Raw genomic sequence first — 27,096 nt, forward strand, 5'->3', positions numbered from 1 at the left:
CTGTCTCATTGTTGTCAGTGATCAGGCCTACCACTGTTGTGTCATCAGCAAACTTAATGATGGTGTTGGAGTTGTACCTGGCCGTGCAGTCATGAGTGAACAGATAGCACAGGAGGGGACTGAGCACGCACCCCTGAGAGGCCCCCGTGTTGAGGTTCAGCGTGGCGGATGTGTTGTTACTTATCCTTACCACCTGGGGGCGGCCCGTCAGGAAGTCTAGGATCCAGTTGCAGAGGGAGGTGTTTAGTCCCAGGGTCCTTAGCTTAGTGATGAGCTTTGAGGGCACTATGGTGTTGAACGCTGAGCTGTAGTCAATGAATAGCATTCTCACATAGGTGTTCCTTTTGTCCAGGTGTGAAAGGGCAGTGTGGAGTGCAATAGAGATTGCATCGTCTGTGGATCTGTTGGTGCGGTATGCAAATTGGAGTGGGTCTAGGGTTTCTGGGATAATGGTGTTGATGTGAGCCATGACCAGCCTTTCGAAGCATTTCATGCCTACAGACGTGAGTGCTACGTGTTGGTAGTCATTTAGCCAGGTTACATGAGTGTTCTTGGGCACAGGGGCTATGGTGGTCTGCTTGTTACATGTTGGCATTACAGACTCAGACAGGGAGAGGTTGAAAATGTCAGTGATGACACTTGGTCAGCGCATGCTCGGAGTACACGTCCTGGTAATTCATCTGGCCCAGCGGCCTTGTGAATGTTGACCTGTTTAAAGGTCTTACTCACATCGGCTGCGAAGAGCATGATCACACAGTCGTCCGGAACAGTTGATGCTCTCATACATGTTTCAGTGTTACTTGCCTCGAAGCAAGCATAGAAGTTATTGAGCTCGTCTGGTAGGCTTGTGTCACTAGGCAGCTCTAGGCTGTGCTTCCCTTTGTAGTCTGTAATAGTTTGCAAGCCCTGCCACATCCGACGAGCTTCGTACCCGGTGTAGTACAATTCAATCTTAGTCCTGTATTGACGCTTTGCTTGTTTGATGGTTTGTCAGAGGGCATAGCGGAATTTGTTATAAGCTTCCGGGTTAGAGTCCCGCTCCTTGAAAGCAGCAGCTCTACCCTTTAGCTCAGTGAGAATGTTGCCTGTAATCCATGGCTTCTGGTTGGGGTATGTACGTACAGTCACTGTGGGGATGACGTCCTCGATGCACTTATTGATAAAGCCAGTGACTGATGTGGTGTACTCCTCAATGCCATCGGAAGAATCCCAGAACATATTCCAGTCTGTGCTAGTAAAACAGTCCTGTAGTTTAGCATCTGCTTCATCTGACTACTTTTTTATAGACCGAGGCACTGGTGCTTCCTGCTTTAATAGTGTAGTGGGGTGGTGTTATTTTTATTTCAAAACATTTAGATTTGTTTTTTGGGGGTAATTGTTGTGTTAGATTGTAGGGTATTTGTTTATTCATTATTTTTTCAAGCAAAGTATAAGGGAGTTGTACTCCAGTCTAGTAGGTGGCGATAATGGAACACATTGGATGCCAACCGCCGTTAAACCTCATCGAAGAAGTCACCGGATATGCTACAGAGCGAGCGGGAAGTTGAACCACAAGTACTGGCAGAAAAATATTTTATGGGAAATCATAACAAATGACCAACAGAGCAAAGACTAAATTTTCTTAGGATATTTTTGACAGTCATACACTTGAAAACAAAGTACTTAGCCTGCTTACTATTTATTACAGGCACATGGCAAGCTAACACATGTACGTGATAGTATTCGTTTTTGGCGAGCTTTCTTGTAGATACAGGCAGCCAGAGCCATTTTATTTAGAATAAATAAATAGGTTACCCTTCTAACGTCGTTAGCTAGATAACCACTCGCTGGTTTCGACTAAGGTAAGGATGGGGGACAGGACCCTCCTGCGGGAACTAAAGCGGTGGGCGACTGAAGAATTTAATCTACCACCCCAAAGTCTCCCAAACGACAACTACTTTAAAACGTAGGTAACGACGTCATTCATCAATGTCCTATGCTATGCAACTTTTTTGGCCTTATTGAGCTATTCCTCTAATTGATTTTTGTTGGTAACAATTCATATAGTTGTCTAGACAATTAAACTCAATGATTTACGATTGTTCTGCGTAATTGCGGCCTATTTGGGTGCTGAAATCAGTAGTTTTTTCGGCGTTCCCGTCTGCCAACACTAGTCGCCACACTACCATCGTGAAGTTTAGTTGGTCGACTAATAGCTAGCTAGCGTTAACTAGTTCACAACTACAGTTTTCCATAGCGACCGTGGCAGAGTAAGTTAACTAATATGGACCATCAGTGAGTTAACACAAGTATATTGTTTGTTTTGATTCAGGTTATGTGTTGGCCCAAGAGCGTCAATATGGAGATATGTCACACAACATATTTTCAATCAGAGGTGGGTATGCAGACAGGTTTTTACAACATGTGTATGTATACTTCGTTGGTCAACAATGACTTTTATGTAATAATGTTACTTTTCCAATATCTTGATGTAATTACTTTCTCTTTGCAGGAATGTCAGGGTTATGCGTGGAAATCTTCAGTGGTATCCTTTGGCTTTGTTCTCTTGAGTTATGTATAACGGGTCATTTCATTGTCTCGGAGATGAAACCGACTCTATTGTCAGGGTAACTGCCTAATTTCTGACACCAATATGACACTCACAGGTTTCGTTCTATGGACATTTGTACAAGGGCATTTCCATCGAAAAGGACCCATGACCTCCAACATGTTAAGTTCAAAGGAGCATATCAAATTCGGTGTCAAAGGAAAAGCTAAGGTCTATATTTTTGGGAAATGGAGGCATAGGTACATTTTAAAATAATTTTACATCTTAAAAATTACACAAAAGACTTAGATTTCTTAATAAACATGGAAAATGGGTCTTGCAAAACATCCACCAGAAATGGCCTCAAAACTTATCAGAAATGCATAGAAACACAATGTTGAAGTAAAGACCCCTGCCAGCTAATATCAACACTTATATTTAGTTTTGGAGAAATTGTTTACCTTTAAGTTGAAGAGAAATTTCCTCGTGCTTTGTAATTCTGTCACCAAAAACCCATGCGTCTAAGTAATTTTATAATTTCTTTCCCTTATGAGGGAGGATAATGAAAGTTCACACAAGTAATGGTAGACCTGCCAATAAGTTTGTGATTTTGCTGATATTTCTTTGAATTATTAAGTGATTCAAATTTGTATTTCCTGGAATTACGCAAAAATCAGTAACGGAATGATTGCAACTGAATTGGCTACAATGGGGAAACCATAATAGTCAGAAATCACAGATGGGAATATGGCATACTGTTATGTTCAGCTGATAACTTTTCTTTCTGTTGTCTGGCATTTAAACCAAGTCTGGACAACCTTTATCTCACTCTCCAGTTAATGTCTTACTGACACCTACCCGTGATCCCCCTCTTTCCATTTACTGTAACCAGCATCCTCACCCACTGAGCACTGACTGACACCGGACGTCCATGGACATCGAAATTTGGTCAGTCCACGCTGGCCTTGATGTTAACATCCACAGATGGACTGGATGAAATCTGAACCTATCATAGACGTATGTTTCACAAGTTTGGATTGCACAGTACAGTGAGTAGAGCACAGTAGAGTACAGTATATTAAACTACTGTACTGAACTCTACTGCACGTACAGAATCCTAGTCTGCTGTACTCTGTGCTGTGCTGAGCAGCACTGTCCATACTTGTGAAACATGAGAAATGACATTCATATCTAGAAATATGCATTTCTGTGTAGTACAGACCAGGGAGTCATTATGTAATTTCATTACCGTTAACGGGTGTAAATCCACTTCACTTACTGTAGTTTAAACAAAAGCGAATTATTATTTATTTTTTACCCCCCCCCCCCATCTTTACGGTTCAATCACAATATAATTCTGGTAAAAAAAAATGTCAGTAGAAATGGTTTAAAGGTTGCATGGTTTGATTAACTTTGAAATCAGGCCTCCCGAGTGACGTAGCGGTCTAAGGCACTGCATCGCAATACTTGAGGCGTCACTACAGACCGGGTTCGTTCCCAGGCTGTGTCACAACCAGCCGTAACCGGGCGGCTCACATTTGGCCCAGCGTCGTCTGGGTTAGGGGAGGGTTTGGCGGAGGGGGGCTTTACTTGGCTCAGCGTGCTCTAGTGACTCCTTGTGGCGGGCCGAGCACCTGCAGGCTTATTTCGGTAGGCAGTTGAACAGTGTTTCCTCCAACACATTGGTGCGGCTGGCTTCCGGGTTAAGCTGGCAGGTGTTAAGGAGCATGGTTTGGCGGGTCATGTTTCGGATGACGCGTGACTCGACCTTCGCCTCTCCCGAGCCAGTTGGGGAGTTGCAGTGATGACACAAGATTGTAATTTTATCTATGAAATTGGGGTTGAAAAGGGGGTAAAATACAAACAACTTTGAAATCAATGGTTTTTGTTTGGCATACATATTAATACAAATGAGTCGATGCGTAATTCTGTTACCATGGAATTGCCCACAAGCCTTTCCTTGACATTGTGATCTCTCAGGTACAAAGTTCTACAAGATAAGGAGGTACACCAATTATTTTGAAACAATTTGCTAGATAATTTGATATACAGTGAATTCAGAAAGTATTCAGACCCCTTGACTTTCCACATGTTGGTACATTACAGCCTTATTTTACTCAATCTACACACAATACCCCATAATGACAAAGCAAAAACTGAAATATCACATTTACATAAGTATTCAAACCCTTTACTCAGTACTTTGTTTAAGCACCTTTGGCAGTGATTACAGCATCGAGTCTTCTTGGGTAAGACGCTACAAGCTTGGCACGCCTGTATTTGGGGAGTGTCTCCCATTCTTCTCTGCAGATCCATTCAAGCTCTGTCAGGTTGGATGTGGAGTGTCGCTGCACAGCTATTTTACGGTATCTCCAGAGATGTTCGATCGGGTTCAAGTCCGGGCTCTGGCTGGGCCAATCAAGGGCTTTCAGAGACTTGTCCTGAAGCCACTCTTGCATTGTCTTGGCTGTGTGTTTCGGGTCATTGTCCTGTTGGAAGGTGAACCATTGCCCCATTCTGAGGTCCTGAGCACTCTGGAGCAGGTTTTCATGAAGGATCTCTCTGTACATTGCTCTGTTCATCTTTCCCTCGATCCTGACTAGTCTCTCAGTCCCTGCCGCTGAAAAACCTCCCCACAGCATGATGCTGCAACCACCATGCTTCACTGTAGGGATGGTGCCAGGTTTCCTCCAGATGTGACGCTTGGCATTCAGGCCAAAGTGTTCAATCTTGGTTTCATTAGACCAGAGAGTCTTGTTTCTCATGGTCTGAGTCCTTTAGGTACCTTTTGGCAAACTCCAAGCGGGCGGTCATGTGCCTTTTACTGAGGAGTGGCATCTTTCTGGGCACTCTACCATAAAGGCCTTGTTGGTGGAGTGCTGCAGAGATGGTTGTTCTTCTGGAAGTTTCTTCCATCTCCACAGAAGAACTTGAGCACTGAGTGACCATCAGGTTCTTGGTCACCTCCCTGACCAAGGCCCTTCTCCCCCAATTGCTCAGTTTGGCCGGGCAGCCAGCTCTAGGAAGAGTCTAGGTGGTTCCAAAATTCGGCAATTTAAGAATGATGGAGGCCACTGTTCTTGGGAACCTTCAACGCCTCAGAATTTTTTGAGTACCCTTCCCCAGATGTGTGCCTCAACACAATCCTGTCTCGGTGCTCTACGGACAATTCCTTTGACCTCATGGCTTGATATTTGCTCTGACTTGCACTGCAAATGTGGGACATTATATAGACCGGTGTGTGCCTTTCCAAATCATGCCCAATTAAATTTACCACATGTTGACTCCAAGTTGTAGAAACATCTCAAGGATGATCAGTGGAAACGGGATGCACCTGAGCTCAATTTTGAGTCTCACAGCAAATGGTCTGAATACTTATGTAAATAAGGTATTAGGGTTTTGTTTTTTTATGCATCTGCAAAAATTTAAATATGTTTTTGTTTTGTCATTATGGGGTGTTGTGTGTCAAAATAAATATTTAATCCATTTTAGAGTAAGGCTGTAACGTAACTGTGGAAAAAGTCAAGGGGTCTGAATACTTTCCTAATGCTCTGTAGCTACAGTATCAAGATTTTAAGACTGTCAGAGTTAGCATTATGTTTTCTGTGTGAACAATGTTTTACATTACGTTATATGTATTTGTGTGCAGTTAAAAAACGTAGCGGGGCAGAGTGATGCTGCTAAGCGGCTTGAGCTTCAGGAGCAGATAGAGGAGCTGAGAGCCGAACTCAACCACCTGGACTCTCAAATCAATGGGACTGAAGCACAGCTAGCTACTGAAGGTGAGCCTTTTAACAAATAGGCCTCTGTGGGGTCTGAAATAGGCAAAGTACTGTAAAAAAAAAATTAAGTACTGAGCTATATTGTATGCTCTAAAAAAAAAAGGGGGGAAATTATACTAATACAATTGCTCAGAGAGATTTTCTAACAAGTCCTATTTTCTTTCTCAAAACGGTAGGGGTCAAAATTGACACCCCTGTTTTTAATACCTTTAAAAACCTCACCTTGTGAAGATAACGTTACTGAGCCTATTTGAATTGTTTTAGTCATTTTTGATCATCTTTATCAAGGGTGTCAATACTTTTGGACCCCACTGTATAATTTGGTTTTCCACATACCACATCCTAAGTTGTTCTAGGTCTGTATATGTTGATGCCCCATTTTGCCGTGACATGTTGTAACGTTTCTTTTGTATTGAGTAGAAGAGTCCATTAACTGGAGCTGGGGAATGGTGGAGGAGAACCAACGCAGGGAGCTGCTTTTACAGGCCTTTAAGCAACGCTGCATGAAGGAGCGCCACGTTCTCTCAGAGGATACCCGCAAGATCAGTGGACGCTCCCAGGTTCTGGAGCAGCTGTCTAGGTGTGCTTGCTAGAGCCTCTGTTTGTTTACCCTTACCATTTCTTAACACACTTCTACATACATTCTAATGCTGCAAACCCAGCCCAAATCCATTCTTTACTTTTGGTCTGTTTTGCAGGAAGGCAGAGCTGGAGGTGGTGTTTGGAAATGAAGCCTCCAATAGCAGTGGCGACTATCTCAACCCAACAGGAGCAGAGCCTCAGGTTCTGGTAAGTGCTTTTACTTAATCGTTTGTTGTTGGCGCTTTATAATCTGTGATGGTTTTGTATTGGACTAATCTTCTTTCTCTTCCTCCTTAGCGTAATGTGAGAGAGCTGTGTGATGAAAGACTCCTCTTCTTCCAGTCTTTACAAGAGAGTGAGCTGAAAACGGTGTCCTCCACTGCCACACAGTAAGAATTATAAGATGGTTTTATATAGGAACCAGAGTTATCCATGGCTTTCTTCTATTGCTAAATCAAAATTTACTCTATCTTCAGCTTGACTCGTGAACAGAGAACTGCATTATTTCAGCATTGGTTAAGTGCTGTAGAGGTAAGTTGTATTGTTGTTTGCATCTAGTTAGTGCCTTTGGAAAGTTTTCAAACCCCTAGACTTTTTCCACATTTTGTTATGTTACAGCCTTATTCTAAAATTGATAAAATAATTTTTTCCCCTCATCAATCGACGCACAATACTCCATGATGACAAAGCAAAAACATTTTTTTGTCCTAAAAACCTATCACATGTACATAAATATTTATACCCTTTACTCAGTACTTTGTTGTCTCGAAGCCACTCCTGCGTTGTCTTGGCTGTGTGCTTAGGGTTGTTGTCCTGTTGGAAGGTAAACCTTAACCCCAGTCTGAGGTCCTAACCTTCTCCAGAGCGCTTTTCATCAAGGATCTCTCTCTGTACATTGCATCTTTCATCTTTGCCTCAATCCTGACTAGTCTCCCAGTCCATGCCGCTGAAAAACATCCCCACAGCATGATGCTGCCACCATTATGCTTCACCGTAGGGATGATGCCAGGTTTCCTTCAGATCTGACGCTTGGCATTCAGGCCAAAGAGTTCAATCTTGGTTTCATCAGACCGGAGTATCTTGTTTCTCCTGGTCTGAGAGTCTTTAGGTGCATTTTGGCAAATTCGAAGCGGGCTGTCGTGTGCCTTTTTACTGAGGAGTGGCTTCTGTCTGGCCACTCTACCACAAAGCCCTGGTTGGTGAAGTGCTGTGGAGATGGTTGTTCTTCTGGAAGGTTCTCCCATTTCCAGAGGAACTTTAGAGCTCTGATAGTGTCTCAGCGCTCTACGGACAATTGCTTTGACCTCACGGCTTGGTTTTTGCTCTGACATGCACTGTCAACTGGGACCTTATATAGACAGGTGTGCCTTTCCAAATCATGTCCAATCAATTGAATTTACCACAGGTGGACTCCAATCACTTTGTAGAACCATCTCAAGGATGATCAATGGAAACAGGATGCACCTGAGATCAATTTAGTCTCATAGCAAAGGGTCTGAATACTTATGTAAATAAGGTATTTCGGTTTAGTTTTTTATAAATTTGCAAAAAATGTCAACCATTTTCGCTTTGTCATTATGGGGTATTGTGTGTAGATTGCTGAGATGTTTTATTTAATCCATTTTATAATAAGGCTTTAAAATGTGGAAAAAGTCAAGGGGTCTGAATTCTTTACCGAAGACACTGTACATCACAATCTGTTTCATATTTGCTTCAGTTGAGTGAGAATGGTATTATTATCATTTTTATCTCATCAGGACTTGTTGCGATGCTATCCTCCAAACCAAGTGCTGTCAGCCTTGCAGTACCTGGCCTTAGGACAGGAAATTACATTGGAGGAGAAGCTTGCCTCATTGGATGTGGCTCATGATGTTGCTGCATTACGGTAAATTGGTAAAATGTAGCTGGACAAAAAATCTGTGTGGATTGGAATTAAAGAGCAAATGTATCTGTTTTAGGTTTCGCTACGAGAGTAATCACCTGTTAGACATCTCGAAAGAAGAGGAAGAGTTACCACCCGTTAAGAGTCTTTTACAGGTGCTTTACACACATTTCAGTTTACACTAAAATACCAACATGGGGTAAAGACACTGCATAGGCTTGAACAGTACTGTAGTTCACTGTTGCTGTAGTTGATATCTGTCTGATCTTTTTGCAGTCAGCCTGGGAGGAGGTGGAACAGAGTCTGATGGAACTGGCTCAAACGCGTTCACAAATTCAACAGCTGAAGACCCAGCTTCATGCCCGAAAGAATGAGGCAGAGTTGGAGCTGCTTGCCGGGGAATCTCAAACCCAAGCCCTGGCACAGTAAGTCTGCACTACAGATTGGCTTTTTCCACAACATTCACGTTTTGTCATTAATAAACATGCTCAGCCTCTAATGAGGTCATGTCAATTCTTCAAAATACTCTGGTATCTTTTCTCCCATGTTTCCCTCCTGCCCAGGTCAGTGTTTGAGCTGGAGATGCAGTGTGTGATGCAGGCAGCAGTGCGAGATGGTGTGAGAAACCAGTGTGTTAAAATGGAGCAACATGCCAGGGACAGACAGGAGGCCCTTCGCAATCTGCGGAGCCAATGGCAGAGCATCACGGACTTCAGACGGCTTGTGGTGAGGAAATGTACTGTTTTTTGCAGTCTGTATTTCTACCTTTGTCTTCCACACACAACACCACAGCATTTCACCAATTGCCACATGTTAACCTAAATAAGTGTGACACACTTTTGTCATGTTTTTCTTCATAGGACGTCAGGCAGGAACAGACTAGAGGTCTGATCAAGGGGAATTCGACAGCTAAGACTGAACTGACTCGCGTGCACAAGGAGGTAGGCCCTCTATATGCTTCTGTGTACTCTAATGCATACTGTGTAAACAGTGGCCATCTAACTCAACCTGTTCCTCTCTCTTGTCTGACCCGAGATTGGCCAGTTTGTCCAGGGAAAACTGACTCCCCAGTTTGGTGAAGTTCTTTCAGCAGCCAATAGGCTTCGCAACTCTGTGTCCCAGGAGGCCAGACAGTTTGGAAACGTGTCACTAGTAACACTTGATCGCAGACTCATTGAAGGGTAAGAGCTTCCTATTTGTTGGTGTTTGATGGGTTAGTTGACATCTCCTTCTAAGGCTGACTGGCTCTCGTTCAGGCAAATGAGAAATAAGTACACTCAGGCTATCCGGAAGGCCAAAGTTAGTTATTTTAAGGAGCAGTTCTCTCTCTGTGGGTCTAACCCCAAGAAGTTCTGGAAAATGGTTAAAGACCTGGAGAATAAACCCTCCTCCTCAGCTGCCCATGTCCCTTAAAGTTGATGATGTGGTTGTTACTGACAAGAAACGCATTCATTAAGTCAGGATTCCTATTTAACTCAGCCTCCTTGCCTGTCCAACATTTCCAATGCAACTAGCCCCGATGCTCCTCCCTCTTTTTTCCCCTGCACAGCTACAAAGTTTCTCCCTGCAGGTGGTCACTGAGTCCGAGGTGCTAAAGAAGCTCCTTAAACTTGACCCCCAAAAAACACCTGGGTCAGATAGTTTAGACCACTTCTTCTTTAAGGTTGCTGCCCCTATAATCTCCAAGCCTATCTCTGACCTTTTTAACCTGTCCCTCCTCTCTGGGGAGGTTCCCATTGCTTGGAAGGCAGCCACGGTTAGTCCTTTATTTAAAGGGGGAGATCAAGCTGAACCTAACTGTTATAGGCCTATTTCTATTTTGCCCTGTTTATCAAAAGTGTTGGAAAAACTTGTCAATAATCAACTGACGGGCTTTCTTGATGTCTATAGTATTCTCTCTGGTATGCAATCTGGTTTCCGCTCAGATTATGGATGTCACTGCAACCTTAACCTGTTGAGGACAGACGTCCAACAGCCAATGGCATTGCACGGCGCGAAATACAAAACCAACTAAATTACCACAATTCAGTTTTCTCAAACAATCAACTATTTTACACCATTTTAAAGATAAGACTCTCGTTAATCTAACCACATTGTCTGATTTCAAAAAGGCTTTACAGCGGAAGCAAAACATTAGATTATGTTAGGAGAGTACATAAATGCAAATAATCACACAGCCATTTTCCAAGCAAGCATATATGTCACATAAACCCAAACCACAGCTAAATGCAGCACTAACCTTTGATCTTCATCAGATGACACTCCTAGGACATTATGTTATACAATACATGCATGTTTTGTTCAATCAAGTTCATATTTATATGAAAAAACAGCTTTTTACATTAGCATGTGATGTTCAGAACTAGCATACCCACCGAAAACTTCCGGTGAATTTACTAAATTACTCATGATAAATGTTCACAAAATACATAACAATTATTTTAATAATTATAGATACAGAACTCCTTTATGCAATCGCGGTGTCAGATTTTAAAATAGCTTTTCGGCGAAAGCACATTTTGCAATATTCTGAGTACATAGCTCGGCCATCACGGCTAGCTATTTTGACACCCACCAAGTTTGGGGCTCACTAAACTCAGAATTACTATTAGAAAAATTGGATTACCTTTGCTGTTCTTCGTCAGAATGCACTCCCAGGACTTCTACTTCAACAACAAATGTTGTTTTGGTTCCAAATAATCCATAGTTATATTCAAATAGCTCCGTTTTGTTCGTGCGTTCAGGTCACTATCCGAAGGGTGACGCGCGAGCGCATTTTGTGACAAAAAATGTCAAAATATTCCATTACCGTACTTAGAAGCATGTCAAACGATGTTTAAAATCAATTTTGATGCTATTTTTCTCGTAAAATAGCGATAATATTCCAACCGGGAAACGTTGTATTCATTCAAAGGCTGAAAGAAAAAAATGGAGTAGTCTCGTAACCGCGCATCTCCAGTCTCACTGTCCCCAGGCTGACCACTTACAAATTTTGCTGCTGTTCTTTGCCCAGAGACAGCAGACACCCCATTCCACTTTCTGGCGGCTTTAGAGAGCCAATGGAAGCCTTAGAAAATGTCTATCGAAAATACAGATGCAACAGAAGGACAACAAATTGTCAGACAGGGCACTTCCTGTATGGAATCTTCTCAGGTTTTGGCCTGCCATATGAGTTCTGTTATACACACAGACACCATTCAAACAGTTTTAGAAACTTTAGTGTTTTCTATCCAAATCTACTAATTATATGCATATTCTAGTTTCTGGGCAGGAGTAGTAACCAGATTAAATAGGTTACGTTTTTTATCCGGCCGTGAAAATACTGCCACCTATCCCAAAGAAGTTAAAGGTCCTCAATGATGTCACCATTGCCCTTGATTCTATGCAATGTTGTGCTGCTATTTTTATTGACTTGGCCAAAGCTTTTGATACGGTAGACCATTCCATTCTTGTGGGCTGGCTAAGGAGTATTGGTGTCTCTGAGGGGTCTTTGGCCTGGTTTGCTAACTACCTCTCTCAAAGAGTGCAGTGTATAACGTCAGAAAATCTGCTGTCTCAGCCACTGCCTGTCACCAAGGATGTTCCCCAAGGCTCAAACTTAGGCCCCACACTCTTCTCAATTTACATCATCAACATAGCTCAAGCTCTCTCATCCATTTATATGCAGATGATAGTCTTATACTCAGCTGGCCCCTCCCCGACAAAGCTTTCTTAGTGACCAACAAGCTTTCTCTGCCCTTAACCTTGTTCTGAACACCTGCAAAACAAAGGTCATGTGGTTTGGTAAGAAGAATGCCCCTCTTCCCACAGGTGTGATTAATACCTCTGAGGGGTTTAGGGCTTGAGGTAGTCACATCATATGCGTACTTGGGAGTATGGCTAGACGGTACACTGTCCTTCTCTCAACACATATCAAAGCTGCAGGCTAAAGTTAAATATAGACTTGGTTTCCTCTATCATAATCGCTCCTCTTTCAACCCAGCTGCCAAACTAACCCTGGTTCAGATGACCATCCTACCCATGCTATATTACGGAGACGTAATTTATAGATCGGCAGGTAAGGGTGCTCTCGTCCGGCTATATGTTCTTTACCATTCGGCCATGAGATTTGCCACCAATGCCCTTATAGGACGCATCACTGCACTCTATACTCCTCTGTAAACTGGTCATCTCTGTATATCCGTCACAAGACCCACTGGTTGTTGCTTATTTATAAAACCCTCTTAAGCCCCCCCCCCCCCCCCCCCCCCATCTGAGATATCTACTGCAGCCCTCATCCTCCACATAAAACACCCGTTCTGCCAGTCACATTCTGTTAAAGGTCCCCAAAGCACACCCATCCCTAGGTCGCTCGTCTTTTCAGTTCGCTGCAGCTAGCGACTGGAACGACCTGCAACAAACACTCAAACTGGACAGTTTTATCTCAATCTCTTCATTCAAAGACTCAATCATGGACACTCTTACTGATAGTTGTGGCTGTTTCGCGTGATGTATTGTTGTCTCTACCTTCTTGCCCTTTGTCTGTTGTCTGTGCCCAACAATGTTTTGTACTGTTTTGTGCTGCTACCATGTTGTGCTGCTGCCATGTTGTTGCTACCATGCTGTGTTGTCATGTGTTGCTGCCATGCTATATTGTCATCTTAGGTCTCTCTTTATGTAGTGTTGTGTTGTCTCTTGTCATGATGTGTGTTTTATCCTATATTTGTATTTAATTTGTTTTTAATCCCAGATCCTATCTCCGCAGGAGTCCTTTTGCCTTTTGGTAGGCCGTCATTGTAAATACAAATTTGTTCTTAGCTGACTTGCCTATTTAATAAAAATAAAACATGTTTTTATTAATTGGTCTGGCTGAGAAAAAAATGCTCAGAGGGTGATTTTTCAGATGGATAAATTCTGTCATCTGCTATATATTTCAGCGAGCAGAGAATTCCAGCTGCGTGGTTGTCTATCCATCGCTTGCATTCCTCACCCTTCCACAATCTGTGTCAAAGCATGGCTTTTCCAATGTACAGGGTGAGTCCTAACAGATTATTCCATGACCATTTATGCACCTAGAGGTTTGCTTTTTGCTCTTATCCTGTTGTTTATTTATATATTCTGTCTCTGTTTCTCTGCCAGGCCCCTGAGGAACTGTACTCACAAGCTCTATCCCAGCATTTGGAGCTTCGCTTTCTGCGTCGTTTGCGGCAATTTCACTCCTCCTCTTTAGCAAATGTAGAGAAGCAAGGAGCGCTGCTGCCTGCACCTGACCAACAAGGTACAGGTCTTCTATAGAGTTCAAAGCTGCAAACTAACAAATGGGATAGCTAGATGCCGTTCAATCAGACTCCAATCAAACTGTATCACTGCTCATTACCTGGTTAACAAAGGCAGATTATTCCGTTTTACATGTCTGACTGATATCTTCGTCTCCCTTTAATCTCCCTTTTCTTTATTTCTTCTTAGCCCTCCTGCTACGTGTCCTGGAGGAAGACAAGGAGCTGCTTCAGTCTTTGTTACCCAGGGTTTGGGAGCTCACCCAGTGGTGCTCACAGGGCCTTTCTTACGGGAATCAAGTTAAGACTGCCATTTCCTATTGGTAAGTGTTCCCATCAACTCTTTCTCACATAGAGCTCCCTTGTATTAAACCTCAATATTATTCACCAGCTAGACTATTGACAATTAATTTGTTTGTTCTGTCTGTGCAGGTGGGATCAGCCTGCTCAGTTTGCTCTGCCTGACATACGCAAGGGGGGACTGACTTTTCAGCAGTGGCTACAGAGGTGGAAATTTGCAGCCAAGGCTTCTTAATGAGTTCCATGGAAAATAGACAAGTGCATAGATGGACAACAATACTTGTCTAAAACTACAATTTTATTCCCTCTAAGGTTAATTTACTATATTGTTCGATTTTCACATCTCATTTTTGACAAACATGCCATTCAATGTACACTACATTGCCAAAAGTATGTGGACGCCCTTTCAAATTAGTGGATACGGTTATTTCAGGCACACTCGTTGCTGACATGTGTATGAAATCGAGCACACAGCCATGCAATCTCCATAGTCAAACATTGGCAGTAGAATGGCTCGTACTGAAGAGCCCTGTGACTTTCCAAAAAGTCTTTTTTTTGCCCTAGGTTGCAACACTCACTACCGATTTCCAAACTGCCTGTGGAAGCAATGTCAACACAATAACTGAGCATCGGGAGCTTCATGAAATGGGTTTCCATGGCCGAGCAGCCGCACACAACCCTAAGATCACCAAGAGCATTGCAGAGCGTCGGCTGCAGTGGTGTAAAGCTCGCCACCATTGGACTCTGGAACATTGGAAACACGTTCTCTGGCGTGATGAGTCACACTTCACCATCTGGCAGTCCGACGGATGAATCTGGGTTTAGCGGATGCCAGGACAACGCTACCTGCCTGAAAGAATAGTGTCAAATGTAAAGTTTGGTGGAGGAGGAATAATGGTCTGGGGCTGTTTTTCATGGTTCGAACTAGGCCCCATAGTTCCAGTGAAGGGAAATCTTAACGTTACAGCAAATTATTCTGTGCTTCCAACTTTGTGGCAACAGTTTGGGAAAGCCCTTTCCTGTTTCAGCATGACAATGCCCCAGTGCACAAAGAGGTGCATACAGAAGTGGTTTGTTGAGATCGGTGTGGAAGAACTTGACTGGCCTGCACAGAGCCCTGACTTCAACTCCATCGTACACCTTTGGGATGAATTTGAACGCTGACTGCGAGCCAGGCCTAATTGGCCAACATCAGCGCCCGACCTCACTAATGCTCTTGTGGCTGAATGGAAGCAAGTCCCCGCAGCAATGTTCCAACATCTAGTGGAAAGCCTTCCCAGAAGAGTGGAGGCTGTTAGAAAAAAGGATGGGACCAACTCTATTAATGCCCATGATTTTGGAATGAGATGTTTGACGAGCAGGTGTCCACATACTTTTCGCTGTGCCGTGTATATCACAAGTAAATTGCTGTTGTCTTCATGCCATTAAATCGAGTTTGACGGTTAACCTCAATCACAAATGTAATCCTATTTGAACAAGACCGTTACGTTAGTAGTTATCCATATCATCAATACATACACAAAAGTAAATAGAGTAGATTTAAATAATTTAGCTTGTTGTTCCATAAATAGGACCACTTTGTCCATAGTATGGTTTTGCTCAGTCTGGATGGTTGGAGTTGTATGAATACATCTAAAATAAAATTGTATTCATCAGGTACACACAACAGGTATAGTTTGTGCAGCGAAATGCTTGTGCTACCTCCCAACTTCACAGTGCAATAAAAAAAATAACACGTACTAGAAGAGTATCCATAGCTGATATGTATAGAGTGTGAATGTGCTATGCCAAGTATGACTGTATTTACAAATAAAGTATCTAATACAAATATCCTGTGTGTATTATTGTAGTAGGCCACTAGCTGTAGTCAGGTCTTGGTCTTCTGTGTGATGCGCATTGTTGGCACGCCCATTACTTTCCCTCCCGGTTGATTCTGTTGGTGAGTGGCAGGCAGTCAAATTCTGTGCTCACATCTTAAACTATGCAAGTAAACGCATTCGTAAAAATTCAAGTTCTGCTTGCGCGTGTATACACTTCTGTAAAAAGGTTTCCTCCAGTCAGTGTGAAAATTGAACAAGGACTGTACTGTTGTAAGGAGGATGGAGAAAAATCCCTACTTTGCTAGTGAAGCTCCACCCGTTTCTCCATGCGTCTGCGCATTGGAATTTCTCTGATCGACTGTGTTTCCGGACAAAGATGGTGGATAAATAAAGAGTTTTTACTCAGGCCGTTTGCCTATGAAAAAAATGATCAGTTCCGTTCTGCTTAATGGGGTGGTTCTTCCATAGTCAACAATGCAATAGCAGCTGTGTCTGCTCGGTTTAGTTCCTTGACGGTAATGTATCCAGAAAAAATGAGGGAGTGGGGTGTCTCGCTACTTATTCCGTCTCTGCTTCCGGACGCCAAGACTGGCTGCACAGCTGCCGCCGAATTTAAAGAGACAGGCAATAGTTTATTTAAAATATCATAATCAGCAACCATTGTCTCAAAGCTTTTTTCAGAGGCTTCACTCTGACAGCGTAACAGCAGTAGTTACTTGTTGGACCGATAATGGCTTTTAATCAAAGTCGCATCGAGTCGTAGCTTATTCCCATCATTGTTACTTGGCTGGATTTTCCTTATTTTGCTTGCTGGCTAACGTTATCTACTAGCTAGCTAGCCAACTAAGCGTTGCTAGCTAGCTTCCCGACGAAGGCAAGATTTTTGTCGGCTAGCCAACAACCAGATACCAAAGCGTATAATCAACCAAGTAGTAGTGGCTGTATGTCTGTTACTATCTCCGGGATCATGGCGAAAATTCAGGCACACAGCAACACGAAGCAAATAAACCAAATTCAAGACAAGGCCTATGTTGTACAAAAGCAAGTGCAACAACAGCACTTTCAAAAACTGAAGGTAAGAGACGGGAACAAAAAGGGAAAAGTCTTCCTCAGAACCATTTTGTGTTCGTCAGATATTGTCTTTCTCTTCATGCTCATGAGTTAACGTTAGCTAGATAATCAATCATGAAGGGGTTCTGAATAGAATGTCGCATGAACAGTACTTTAGTGTAGGTTAACTCACCAGATAACTTGGATTCCTCAATTGCATTAGACACGATTTTAATAATCATTCATTGGGTCATCCAGATACAGCACAGTATAACATATATAGCTAGGTTAGTTGCTTTGGCTGGTTAGTTAGCTACTTTCCATTGTCGGATAACTTTGGGCATCTGAAGTTCCTTGTTCACATTTTCTGCCCGCAATGCCAGAAAAAAAGTCACATTTAAGTTGTCTAGAATGGGATGGTGTTTGTTGGCACAAAATGGGAGACCTGTCTTTAAATACGCGCTATTGCTTGCTAGCTAGTTTGTAATCCGACAACTAACTAACGTTAGCCAACATACAGTAACGTTACTCGTTTGATAACTTGCCAGCTAGTTTATGAGTAGGGTTTTCTCAATACGCCATGCTAACGTTAGCTATTGTATTGTTTATTCGTATTGCTGATTTTAAAATCGATGATCATATGCCGCACAGAACCATCGGTTTTGTTAGCAAGCTAACGTTAACCATGCAGTTTAACTACGTTTACCTTGTTGACCAGATTTTAGCTAACGTTACAATGCGTCCTAGGTGTTCGGATGTGATATAGCTAAGACAGCCCCCCCAAAAATGTAATCTCTTGCTCAGGCTAGTTAACTGCTTATTGTTTGCAGTGTAACTACAAATAGTGATAGGGAGTTGGATGGATAGCTAAATGAGTTATGTTGAAGATCTCATACCATAAGTTGTTCAGCTAATGACTTCATTGAGGAGCAACATAACTCATTTGCCCCTGTTTGTGAATGTGTAATAACAGTGATACAATCACTCACACACTAGCATTCTTGTTGATGATCGGTCTTTAACCTGGACCCCTTTAAATCTAGCACCTTCTGGAAATAAAAAAACATTTTTATATCTTCTAATGAGTTTTCATTTGGTTTCACACCATTGTCTTTACCTTAAGGTTGAAGATGCACTATCATACCTGGACCAAGTGAAAATACGATTTGGGAATGACCCTGGAATATACAACAAATTTCTTGACATAATGAAAGAATTCAAATCACAAAGGTATAGCATTTCCGTTTGCCATTTCTTGATACATATATATTTTTTATACTATTGAAGTTACTCTTAAATTATGTTGAGAAGCAGATTTTCATGCATATTTTTTTTATACTGTTGAAGTTACTCTTAAATTAAGTTGGGAAGCAGATTTTCTTAATGCCATCTCATTTAAGGTCACTTCCTCTGTCCCTATGAAATTTGCCTAAAATCTTTCTCTCCTTCATAGCATTGACACACCGGGTGTTATAAATCGTGTGTCTCAGCTCTTCCACGGGCACCCGGACCTCGTCTTAGGATTCAATGCCTTCCTGCCCCCAGGGTATCGGATAGAGATTCCCAAGAATGGCATAGTTTTCCTTCAGTCCCCATTCTCTGCCCAGGTGGGTCCCTCTAAATGTGTATTGATTTGGTTTGCATAAAACTCTAATACTGGCTGCCTATGCACAACACTTGTAACCCGATTTTATTAATCAACCATTATACCAAGTGCTGGTAGTAGGCCTATATATAAGTGGAGTTTGCCACAACCTTTCCACCATAGCAGATTAAAATGGTCACACATGAAGGTGCTCTTATGATGGATGTTGTGAAGTTAATTTATGTTAATAAGTGCCCCTTTTTCTTTGGTAGGTGTCCCCAGGTCAGGGGAAGAGTATGGCAAGCCCTGCTGTGAGTGCCACAGGCTCATCTGTTGCTGAAGTTGGATCTGCCCAAAGTGAAGCTGTGGCATCACCTGAAAGCATCTACTCATCCTCAGGGCCCCCAGAGCCTCCCAGTAGACTGTCCTTGCCACTCCCCAGCAGAGAGAGCCCATCCCAACCACAGTCCTCCTCAGTGTCCCCCCCTGCCTCAGAGCCCAGCCCAGTAGAATTTGACAGTGCTATCAGCTATGTCAACAAAATCAAAAACCGCTTCCTAGACCATCCAGAGATCTACAGATCCTTCCTTGAGATACTACACACTTACCAGGTACACTGTGTCATCAATATGGTAATTGATTTGTTTTTCTGTCAATTGAAAACAATATATTAGTTTGATATAAAGTGAAGTCTGCTTAAAGTTAAGTTGTTTGCTAGCATCAAGGCTACTTTAAATTGTAGCAGATTAGTGTGTATCATATCATGGTTTCTCCGATGGAATAATTGTCTGTTTTTGTCTTTTCAGAAGGAGCAGCTTGAGGTCAAGGAGAGCCGGGGTCATGGTAGTAGTGGAATGACAGAGGATGAAGTTTTCTCAAAAGTGGCCAGCCTCTTCAAAGGCCAAGAGGACTTACTGGCTGAGTTTGGACAGTTCTTACCAGATGCTAAGAGATCACTGGTCAGTATTTTCCCCTTTCTGAGAGCATACTGCCCATGGTCATTTTCTGTGATCAGTTCACTTTCAGTGCAATTTGTGTTTCTATATTGTGTCCTTTCAGTTCACTGGCAGCCCCCTGACTGGGAAAGACCATCTGAAGAGGGCAGAGGACGAGGACATGAGCAAACAGAGCAAGAAGAGACCCAGGCCCATGCTGCTGCCTCACATGACACCACTGCTCAAGGTCTGGACTTAATCACACATTTATACACGTCACCATTTTCCTAGAAGACCTATACTGTATGTGATTGGTTATGTTTTTTTGTTTTTAGAAAAAGATGAAGTTTTCATGCTCCAAAGACCAGTCCTTTGCCTCAGTTGGGAAGCATGGAGTCTTGCGGGAGTTCACATTTTTTGACAAGGTAATGCCTAGGTGTCTGCGTTGGAATTATTCCATAATGTGTTTTGGCTGTGACAAATATCATGAAAGCCTTGGTCACCAATGACGATAATAATGTTTTGATTTGTTCCAGCTTCGCCGTTTCTTCAAGAGTCGGGAGGTATACGAGAACTTCCTCCGCTGTATTGCTTTGTTTAACCAGGAAGTGGTTTCGGGAGCAGAGCTGCTGCAGCTTGTCACTCCCTTTCTAGGGTAAGTGGATCGTGGGAGCTTGCATTGGACCATGGGAGGTTTCAGAGAGAACAGTCACTGATGTCTTTCTCAGTAAATAAATGCATAATGATATTATTGTACTGTATGGAAGGCAGTATGTTTTGCCAAGTCTCCTCTTGAGCCATTCATTAATTTGAACATGTTCATTATTTCCTCCAGGAAGTTTCCAGAGCTATATACCCAGTTCAAGTCTTTTCTGGGGGACAAAGAGCTCTCTCATTCAGTGTCTGGCCTGTCAGACCGATACATGGAAGGAGGTGGGGGCAGGGAGGTTGACTATGCCTCTTGCAAGCGCCTGGGATCCAGCTACAGAGCACTACCCAAGACTTACCAGCAGCCCAAGTGCAGCGGTCGCACTGCTATCTGCAAAGAGGTGCTCATAAATGAAAGGAGTTTTGTGTGTTTGTGTGTGTGTGTATATATATATATATATATATTTTTTTTTTTTTGCCATTCCAGCACATCTGATTTCTATTTCAAGTGTTTAGCCCTTTTTTGAATCTAGTAGGAGACACTACAAAGTTGTAACTATTTCTCCAATAGTTGTGAATCTACTTCCATGCATGTTTTGTTTGAGCTGCTGCATGCCAGGGCCTTGTGATTTTCCACATTTATTCAGAGTTAAACTTAGCTAACGCTTATTCAGTGCTTTTATCTTGATATCTGTATCAGAAGGTTGATGATGGGGTAATTATTGAAGATCAATCAGAATTTTGTGTCCTTTTTTGTTTTTCGCCCATCAACAAGTCCTGGTTGGCATCAATGATAATGTTCTCAGTTGTGTGGAAAATTAAAAGTAAAACCAAAATCGTGTATTTCCAGGTGCTGAATGACACCTGGGTTTCTTTCCCCTCGTGGTCGGAGGACTCTACGTTTGTGAGCTCAAAGAAAACCCCATACGAGGAGCAGCTTCATCGCTGTGAGGACGAAAGGTTTGAGGTAAGTAAGCCGAGATATCAAAAGTACTACTACAGCCACCAACTACATGCAAACAGACTATTCTCCCTTATCTACCCAGAGCATCACTGCAGAATCACCTTTTGAGGACCTTGTTCCAGAAACATTTTCTCAGTTATTTTCCTGTTTCCTCCAGTTGGATGTGGTCCTGGAGACTAACCTGGCCACCATCCGGGTCCTGGAGAGCGTTCAGAAGAAGCTGTCCCGTCTGTCGCCTGAGGACCAGGACCGCTTCCGTCTGGACGATTGTCTGGGAGGCACATCTGAGGTCATCCAGCGCCGAGCCATCTACCGTATCTACGGCGACAAGGCCCCTGAGATTATAGAGGGGCTGAAGAGGAGCCCTGCTACTGCCGTGCCTGTGGTGCTCAAGAGGTCAGGGTACACACACGTACACATGCAGAGATTTGACCCAAATTACTTGACCAATGACCAATGTGAATCTCTCTGTGTGTGTTAATTCTTCGATGTCCTCTCTGCTGTGTCTGTAGATTGAAAGCGAAGGAGGAGGAGTGGAGAGAAGCCCAGCAGGGCTTCAACAAGATCTGGAGGGAGCAGTATGAGAAGGCCTACCTCAAGTCCCTGGACCACCAGGGGGTCAACTTCAAGCAGAATGACATGAAGGCCCTCCGATCCAAGAGCCTGCTCAATGAGATTGAAAGTGTTTATGATGAGGTGAGTACTCCGACTCAATCTACTTCATTTGTAGTCGCCCAACCGATCCATCAAAGGTTCTTTAGAAAGAAGATGTTCTCCTGTGTTGTCTAACCTGTGCGTTTGTCCCCCTCAGCGTCAGGAGCAGAGCACAGAGGAGGGGGGCGTGGTCCAGCAGGGGCGTGACGGGAGCAGCGCGCCAGCGGTCAGCGATCCCCACATGGTGTTCACCTACGAGGACAAGCAGATCCTGGAGGACGCCGCCTCTCTCATCATCTACCACGTCAAACGCCAGCCCACCATCCACAAGGACGACAAGGACCACATCAAGCGCATCATACAGCACTTTGTCCCCGACCTCTTCTTCTCCCGCCGCGGCGAGCTTAGCGAGACGGAGGAGTGGACGGACGAGGAGGTGGAGGAGAGAGGAGACCGGGGAGGAGGATGTGGCGGTATACCAGGAGCCGTAGCAACATCAGGCAGTCAGCAACAACCTCAGCATCAGCAGCTGAACGGGGAGTCGAGGCGGCGGCGCTGCACCTCTCCTCAGACAGTGGAGCTTGGTGTAGCCTCGTCCCATAGCCTGGCTCCAGAGGGAGGGGAGAAGGTGGACCTGAGAGACCCTGAGGCAGAGCACCAGAAGGAGCTAGACGGAGTCTACAACCTGTTCTTCGTCAACAACAACTGGTACTTCTTCCTGCGGCTGCACCAGACCCTGTGCCAGCGGCTGCTGAGGGTGTACCGGCAGGCGGAGAGGCAACTGCTGGAGCACCGTGCAGAGCAGAACCGCGAGAGGCTTCTGATGGCCGAGGGCCGCGACCTGGCCATGGAGCTCCGCCTCAAACAGCCCAGTAAGAACCTCTGAGATCTAACATCCTTCATATTTAGTAGCCTGCATTTGTTTGTGTATCTGTGTACAGGAGAGGGAACATTAGGCTGTAATCAAATTTATAGTACAAAAAAAAGAGTATGAAATATATGTATTCGCTACTGTAAGTCGCTCTGGATAAGAGCGTCTGCTAAATGACTAAAATGTAAATGTAAGTTTGCCATGTTTTTTTGTAGCTAGCTAGTGTCTGTTCAATGACCTGTGAACTTGCTCTACAGGTGAGGTAGAACTGGAGGAGTACTACCCAGCGTTCCTGGATATGGTGCGCAGTCTTCTGGATGGGAACCTGGAGTCCACACAGTACGAGGACACATTGCGGGAGATGTTCACCATCCACGCCTACATTGGCTTCACCATCGACAAGCTCATCCAGAACCTCATTAGACAGGTCAGTGGTGTCTCTCGAGTTGCCAGTTTTCATTAATAATCTACAGAACCAGATGCATATCCGTTAACTACCTATTCAGTCTTTACCTCAAGAATATAGCGATCCTGAGGTGTTTTGACTGTTCTCAGAATGCATGTAGGTTTTCCCTTCGCTAGATTGACGTGTCATTTCTCTCTCTCTTCCTGCAGCTGCAGCACCTGGTGAGTGACGAGGTGTGTCTGCAGGTGGCTGAGCTGTACCTGGCCGAGAGGAAGAGGGGCGCGGCGGGGGCTAACCTGTCGTCCCAGTGTGTGAGAACGGCCTGGGAGACCAGCTACCAGTGGAAGTCGGAGAGGGTCATGGCTGAGGAGAACTGCTTTAAGGTAACGGCTTGCCCTGGGGGGACAAACGCTGAGCCTTGTATATTTGAAGAGATTTTCTATTGAATTCTGTGCTTTTTCGGGGGTGTATATTTGACTTGGTTGAAACGGGATGGTTTTGCTCATAGTTGGTAGGAGTTCAGCTGCTGCTTATTGTAACAGAGATTTTGTGCATTCTGAAACCGTTGTGTTGATCATTGATGTTTAATGGCTTGCTGGGATGTGAATTATTTTGTAGGTAATGTTCATTCAGAACCAAGGCCAGGTGACCTTGACCATTGAGCTGCTGGACACAGAGGAGGCCCAGGCTGATGATCCATTGGATGTACAGGTAAAGAATCCTACGGACAGTCGCACTGTTAGCACCTTTTAGAATGTCATAGTATTCCCTTTGGGCATGAACGTAGACTGGCCTTGTATGGCAACCTGCTGTGCCCTAAAGTAGTGGTATTCAAAGTTGGGGTTGGGAACGGCAGTGGGGTCACCCCCCCAAAAATTGACTTGATGTCTCAATAGGTCTTCAGTTGCCGGAACCAAAAATTAAGAGTACAGATTATTGTATGGGACAATATACAAATGTTTTTGAGAAAGATCATTTAAAAAATAAAATGTGATAAAGTACATTAATTGATTTATTTTGATGAGAGATTAAAATGTAATAAATTGAAGGTTATTTCTTGATGTAAAAATATACAGGTTTTAAGGATGTCATTCTGTTTTGGTGGGGTCGTGAGAAATTATAGCAAAAAAAGTAGGGTCCCCTGAAAATCTGGTGGAAAAAATTGGGGTCCCCGCTAAATAGTTTAAATACCACTGCCCTAAAGCAGGGTTTCCCAAACTCCCCCCTGGGTGCACATTTTGGTTTTTGCTCTAGAACTACACAGCTGATTTGAAATAACCAACTCATCAAGCTTAGCTTATGATTGAGTTTATGGCCTTTTGTAATTTAATCTCAGTTTAGTGCTTTGAAATGGCATTGTTTTGATATTGACACATCTCTCTCCCTGTCCAGTGCCTGTCCAGCTATATGGAACAGTTTGTAGGGACAGGGTCAACGCTTTGCTCGCAGAACGAAGGCTACTTTTTCAAACCGGTATTTTTGCCCAGGTAAGTGAGAGATTCACTCAATTAACTTTGGTTGTGATGTCCATATATTGACCATCATATGATGCCACATGAATTCCTGAGACATTACACGGCAATCCAGTGTTTTCACATTTTCTAATTTCACTGTCTTAACTAATGGCTGTCAAAAGCACTGCAGTGCAGATAGATCGTTTCTGCTTGCCATAACAGCCAAACACAAAATGAGTCCTAGCATATCAGGCTCTGATTTGAATATTACTGTCCCTTCTGAACCACAGTATTTTCCCTCTGATATACTCTGACTGTCCCGTGTGTGTGTGTGCGTGTAGGAACCTGAGGCACTTCAGACGCTGGCAGGTGCGGCAGGTGGAGGCGATGCGCTGCAGACGGGAGTGGCACAGGCAGCTGGGAGTGGAGAGTGCTGGCAGTCTGGACTGCCGCTTTAAACTCAACACCCACAAGATGGTGTTCGTCATGAACTCTGAGGACTACATGTACCGCCGGGGAGCGCTGGTTAAAGCCAGGAAGGTAGCTACGACCAATTTATGTCTGGGATTGAATGTGTGTTTTTAGTTGAAGAGAAGTTAAGGTGGGCATTGAACTAGAGGGCCAAGATGATATAAAGGTATTTATAGTTATAGCTGCTTCCAACATGTTTAAAGTGTTATGTCTTGTTTTGGCATCAGTTAGACATCGCCATGGCACTCGTCATCCAGTGCTTCCGCTGTGGAATGTTGTCCCTTTTAAGGCACTGTCTGTTGGTCTGACAGTGACTAACTCTTCCCCTCTGTCTCTCTCCCCCAGTCCCAGCACAGGGTTGCTGTGAACCAGCACGAGCGCTTTGACAAGTGGCACCAGGGCTGGCTGGTGGAGCACGTGACCCCGGCGGCCGAGCGCTCCGTCCACGACTGGCTGATAGGCGAGGAGGAGGAGGACATGATTCCGTGCAAGACCACCTGCCTCAACACACAGGTCAAAGGGCTGCCTGTCAACAGATACCAGGTGCATTACAGTAGGAAACCCCCCTCTCCGTAGAGGCCACACACACTCACTACACACACATGGAGAGAGACTGAGAGACAGGGGCATCCTGGGGGAATCCAGCACGGAACACAGGAGATCTTCACCTGACTCACCCATGTTGCTTCTCTGTTCACACAGTCAGCAGTGCAGGCAGAGGGACGGGAGATTAAAATCATTGAGTTTGTTTCAGAAATGTGAATGTCTCTTTTTATAAGTCCGTTGTAGTTTTTAGCTTCTGAAGCCAGAGGGCCTTTGTTTGTTTGTATATGTTTATACTGAAGTACTGGGAGAAATGATTAGGGAAAAAAGTGTCATACTCATGTCTTTTGTACAGTAAGCTCAACTTAAGTAATTGCATTACTGTATGTGCATATACAACTGTACACATTTTATATATGCATTTACATGAAAATGATGAATGAAATTTAACATTTACATGGATCTAAGTGTTTGCTGGCAGCCAATTCTTGACATTCTTTTTTTCGTGTCATTTTCTTTTTGTCTTGTGACTAATGTAAAAATGGATGATTGCCAGGGTGACGAGTGTGCACGATTGATTCAATTGTGTTTAATTTTACGGAACATTTGGAATTATGTATCATATTCATGATTTCACCAAATCTTGACTATCATTTTGCATACTAAAATAAACAAAATCAGTGTTAAAAAAAGAATGTATAACATTTATCCTGTCACTTATCATGAAAATAAACAACCTAGTTGTGAATTCTTAAACGGCCTGGAAAAGCCTGGTCTTTTCTTTCATTTGATTGTGTTGGGCTGAAGAAGCTACGGTATGGGAGTGCAACATTGCATCTGTACTTTACTTCCAAAGAACTTGCAAAAAAAATCCTCACCCGAGTATGTTTATGTTCAACGTTAGGAGATCTCGGTACAGACAAGTTTTTTTGTATTATTATGGAATGGAACAAATAAAAAAGCCAGAGCCAGGGTGACAGTTTTAAAAATAAACGTGGTTTATAAAACCCAGATATAACAGGATAACCAAAGTGTATACAGAAATACAAATGAGACCATCGTAGTACACCGTTATACACAACATTTACAAACTACTCTGTCAAAGGGGGATTGTAAGACGTTTCCTTTGTCTCTTTAAAACACAAGCACATCTGATCTATCGTTTTTCATAATGTAATCAAAGTACATCTAGTTACTATAGACACGTTACGGTCTTCCACTTTTAGAAAGAAAGGGTACAACATCAAGAAGGAAGTAAAGATGCAGAGATATCAAACACTTAAAATCATGGTATTTAGCAAGCAGTGAAATCAGCAAATCATTGAGTGGGAAATTGTGATGTCAGGGCTTGGTTATCATTCATGTGT

The 27,096-nt window shown here is 43.4% G+C and overlaps 2 protein-coding genes across 4 annotated transcripts; both read left to right on the forward strand.

The window, feature by feature from the left end:
• The first annotated feature begins 1,508 nt into the window (after positions 1-1,508).
• Positions 1,509-16,158, forward strand: LOC106584311 (HAUS augmin-like complex subunit 5). Of its 2 annotated transcripts, XM_014169416.3 has the most exons (19): positions 1,509-1,945; positions 2,312-2,374; positions 2,492-2,524; positions 4,508-4,532; positions 6,177-6,309; positions 6,730-6,889; positions 7,008-7,098; positions 7,189-7,280; positions 7,368-7,422; positions 8,649-8,776; positions 8,850-8,928; positions 9,050-9,198; positions 9,337-9,499; positions 9,634-9,714; positions 9,809-9,954; positions 13,690-13,786; positions 13,892-14,030; positions 14,219-14,351; positions 14,461-16,158. In XM_014169416.3, the coding sequence occupies exons 1-19, from the start codon at positions 1,848-1,850 to the stop codon at positions 14,561-14,563; spliced, it is 1,968 nt and encodes a 655-aa protein (XP_014024891.2). In that variant the 5' UTR covers positions 1,509-1,847; the 3' UTR covers positions 14,564-16,158. The 2 variants fall into 2 exon arrangements, with proteins under 2 accessions (XP_014024891.2, XP_014024892.2); XM_014169417.3 differs by lacking the exons at positions 1,509-1,945; positions 2,312-2,374; positions 2,492-2,524 and adding an exon at positions 2,531-3,475.
• A 340-nt stretch (positions 16,159-16,498) lies between these two features.
• Positions 16,499-26,485, forward strand: LOC106584312 (paired amphipathic helix protein Sin3b). 2 transcript variants are annotated; one of them, XM_014169419.3, is made up of 19 exons: positions 16,499-17,223; positions 18,322-18,428; positions 18,652-18,805; positions 19,056-19,415; positions 19,590-19,742; positions 19,843-19,965; positions 20,054-20,143; positions 20,255-20,373; positions 20,554-20,767; positions 21,217-21,333; positions 21,488-21,726; positions 21,843-22,026; positions 22,142-22,856; positions 23,113-23,282; positions 23,471-23,644; positions 23,880-23,972; positions 24,654-24,748; positions 25,057-25,255; positions 25,532-26,485. In XM_014169419.3, the coding sequence occupies exons 1-19, from the start codon at positions 17,092-17,094 to the stop codon at positions 25,760-25,762; spliced, it is 3,669 nt and encodes a 1,222-aa protein (XP_014024894.3). In that variant the 5' UTR covers positions 16,499-17,091; the 3' UTR covers positions 25,763-26,485. The 2 variants fall into 2 exon arrangements, with proteins under 2 accessions (XP_014024894.3, XP_014024895.3); XM_014169420.3 differs by having other exon boundaries at positions 19,056-19,394.
• The last annotated feature ends 611 nt before the right edge of the window (positions 26,486-27,096 follow it).

Source organism: Salmo salar, chromosome 23 (assembly GCF_965601325.2).
Source record: "Salmo salar chromosome 23, fSalSal1, whole genome shotgun sequence".
NCBI classification, from domain to species: domain Eukaryota; kingdom Metazoa; phylum Chordata; class Actinopteri; order Salmoniformes; family Salmonidae; genus Salmo; species Salmo salar.

Bases quoted from the DNA above. Each gene is read 5' to 3' on its own strand.
- LOC106584311 (XM_014169416.3), top strand. From the start codon at position 1,848: ATGGGGGACAGGACCCTCCTGCGGGAACTAAAGCGGTGGGCGACTGAA. The intron at 1,946-2,311 runs GTAGGTAACGAC...GTTTTGATTCAG, and splicing joins AACGACAACTACTTTAAAAC to GTTATGTGTTGGCCCAAGAG. The intron at 9,955-13,689 runs GTAAGAGCTTCC...TATATATTTCAG, and splicing joins GATCGCAGACTCATTGAAGG to CGAGCAGAGAATTCCAGCTG.
- LOC106584312 (XM_014169419.3), top strand. From the start codon at position 17,092: ATGTCTGTTACTATCTCCGGGATCATGGCGAAAATTCAGGCACACAGC. The intron at 21,334-21,487 runs GTAAGTAAGCCG...TGTTTCCTCCAG, and splicing joins GTGAGGACGAAAGGTTTGAG to TTGGATGTGGTCCTGGAGAC. The intron at 23,645-23,879 runs GTAACGGCTTGC...ATTATTTTGTAG, and splicing joins CTGAGGAGAACTGCTTTAAG to GTAATGTTCATTCAGAACCA.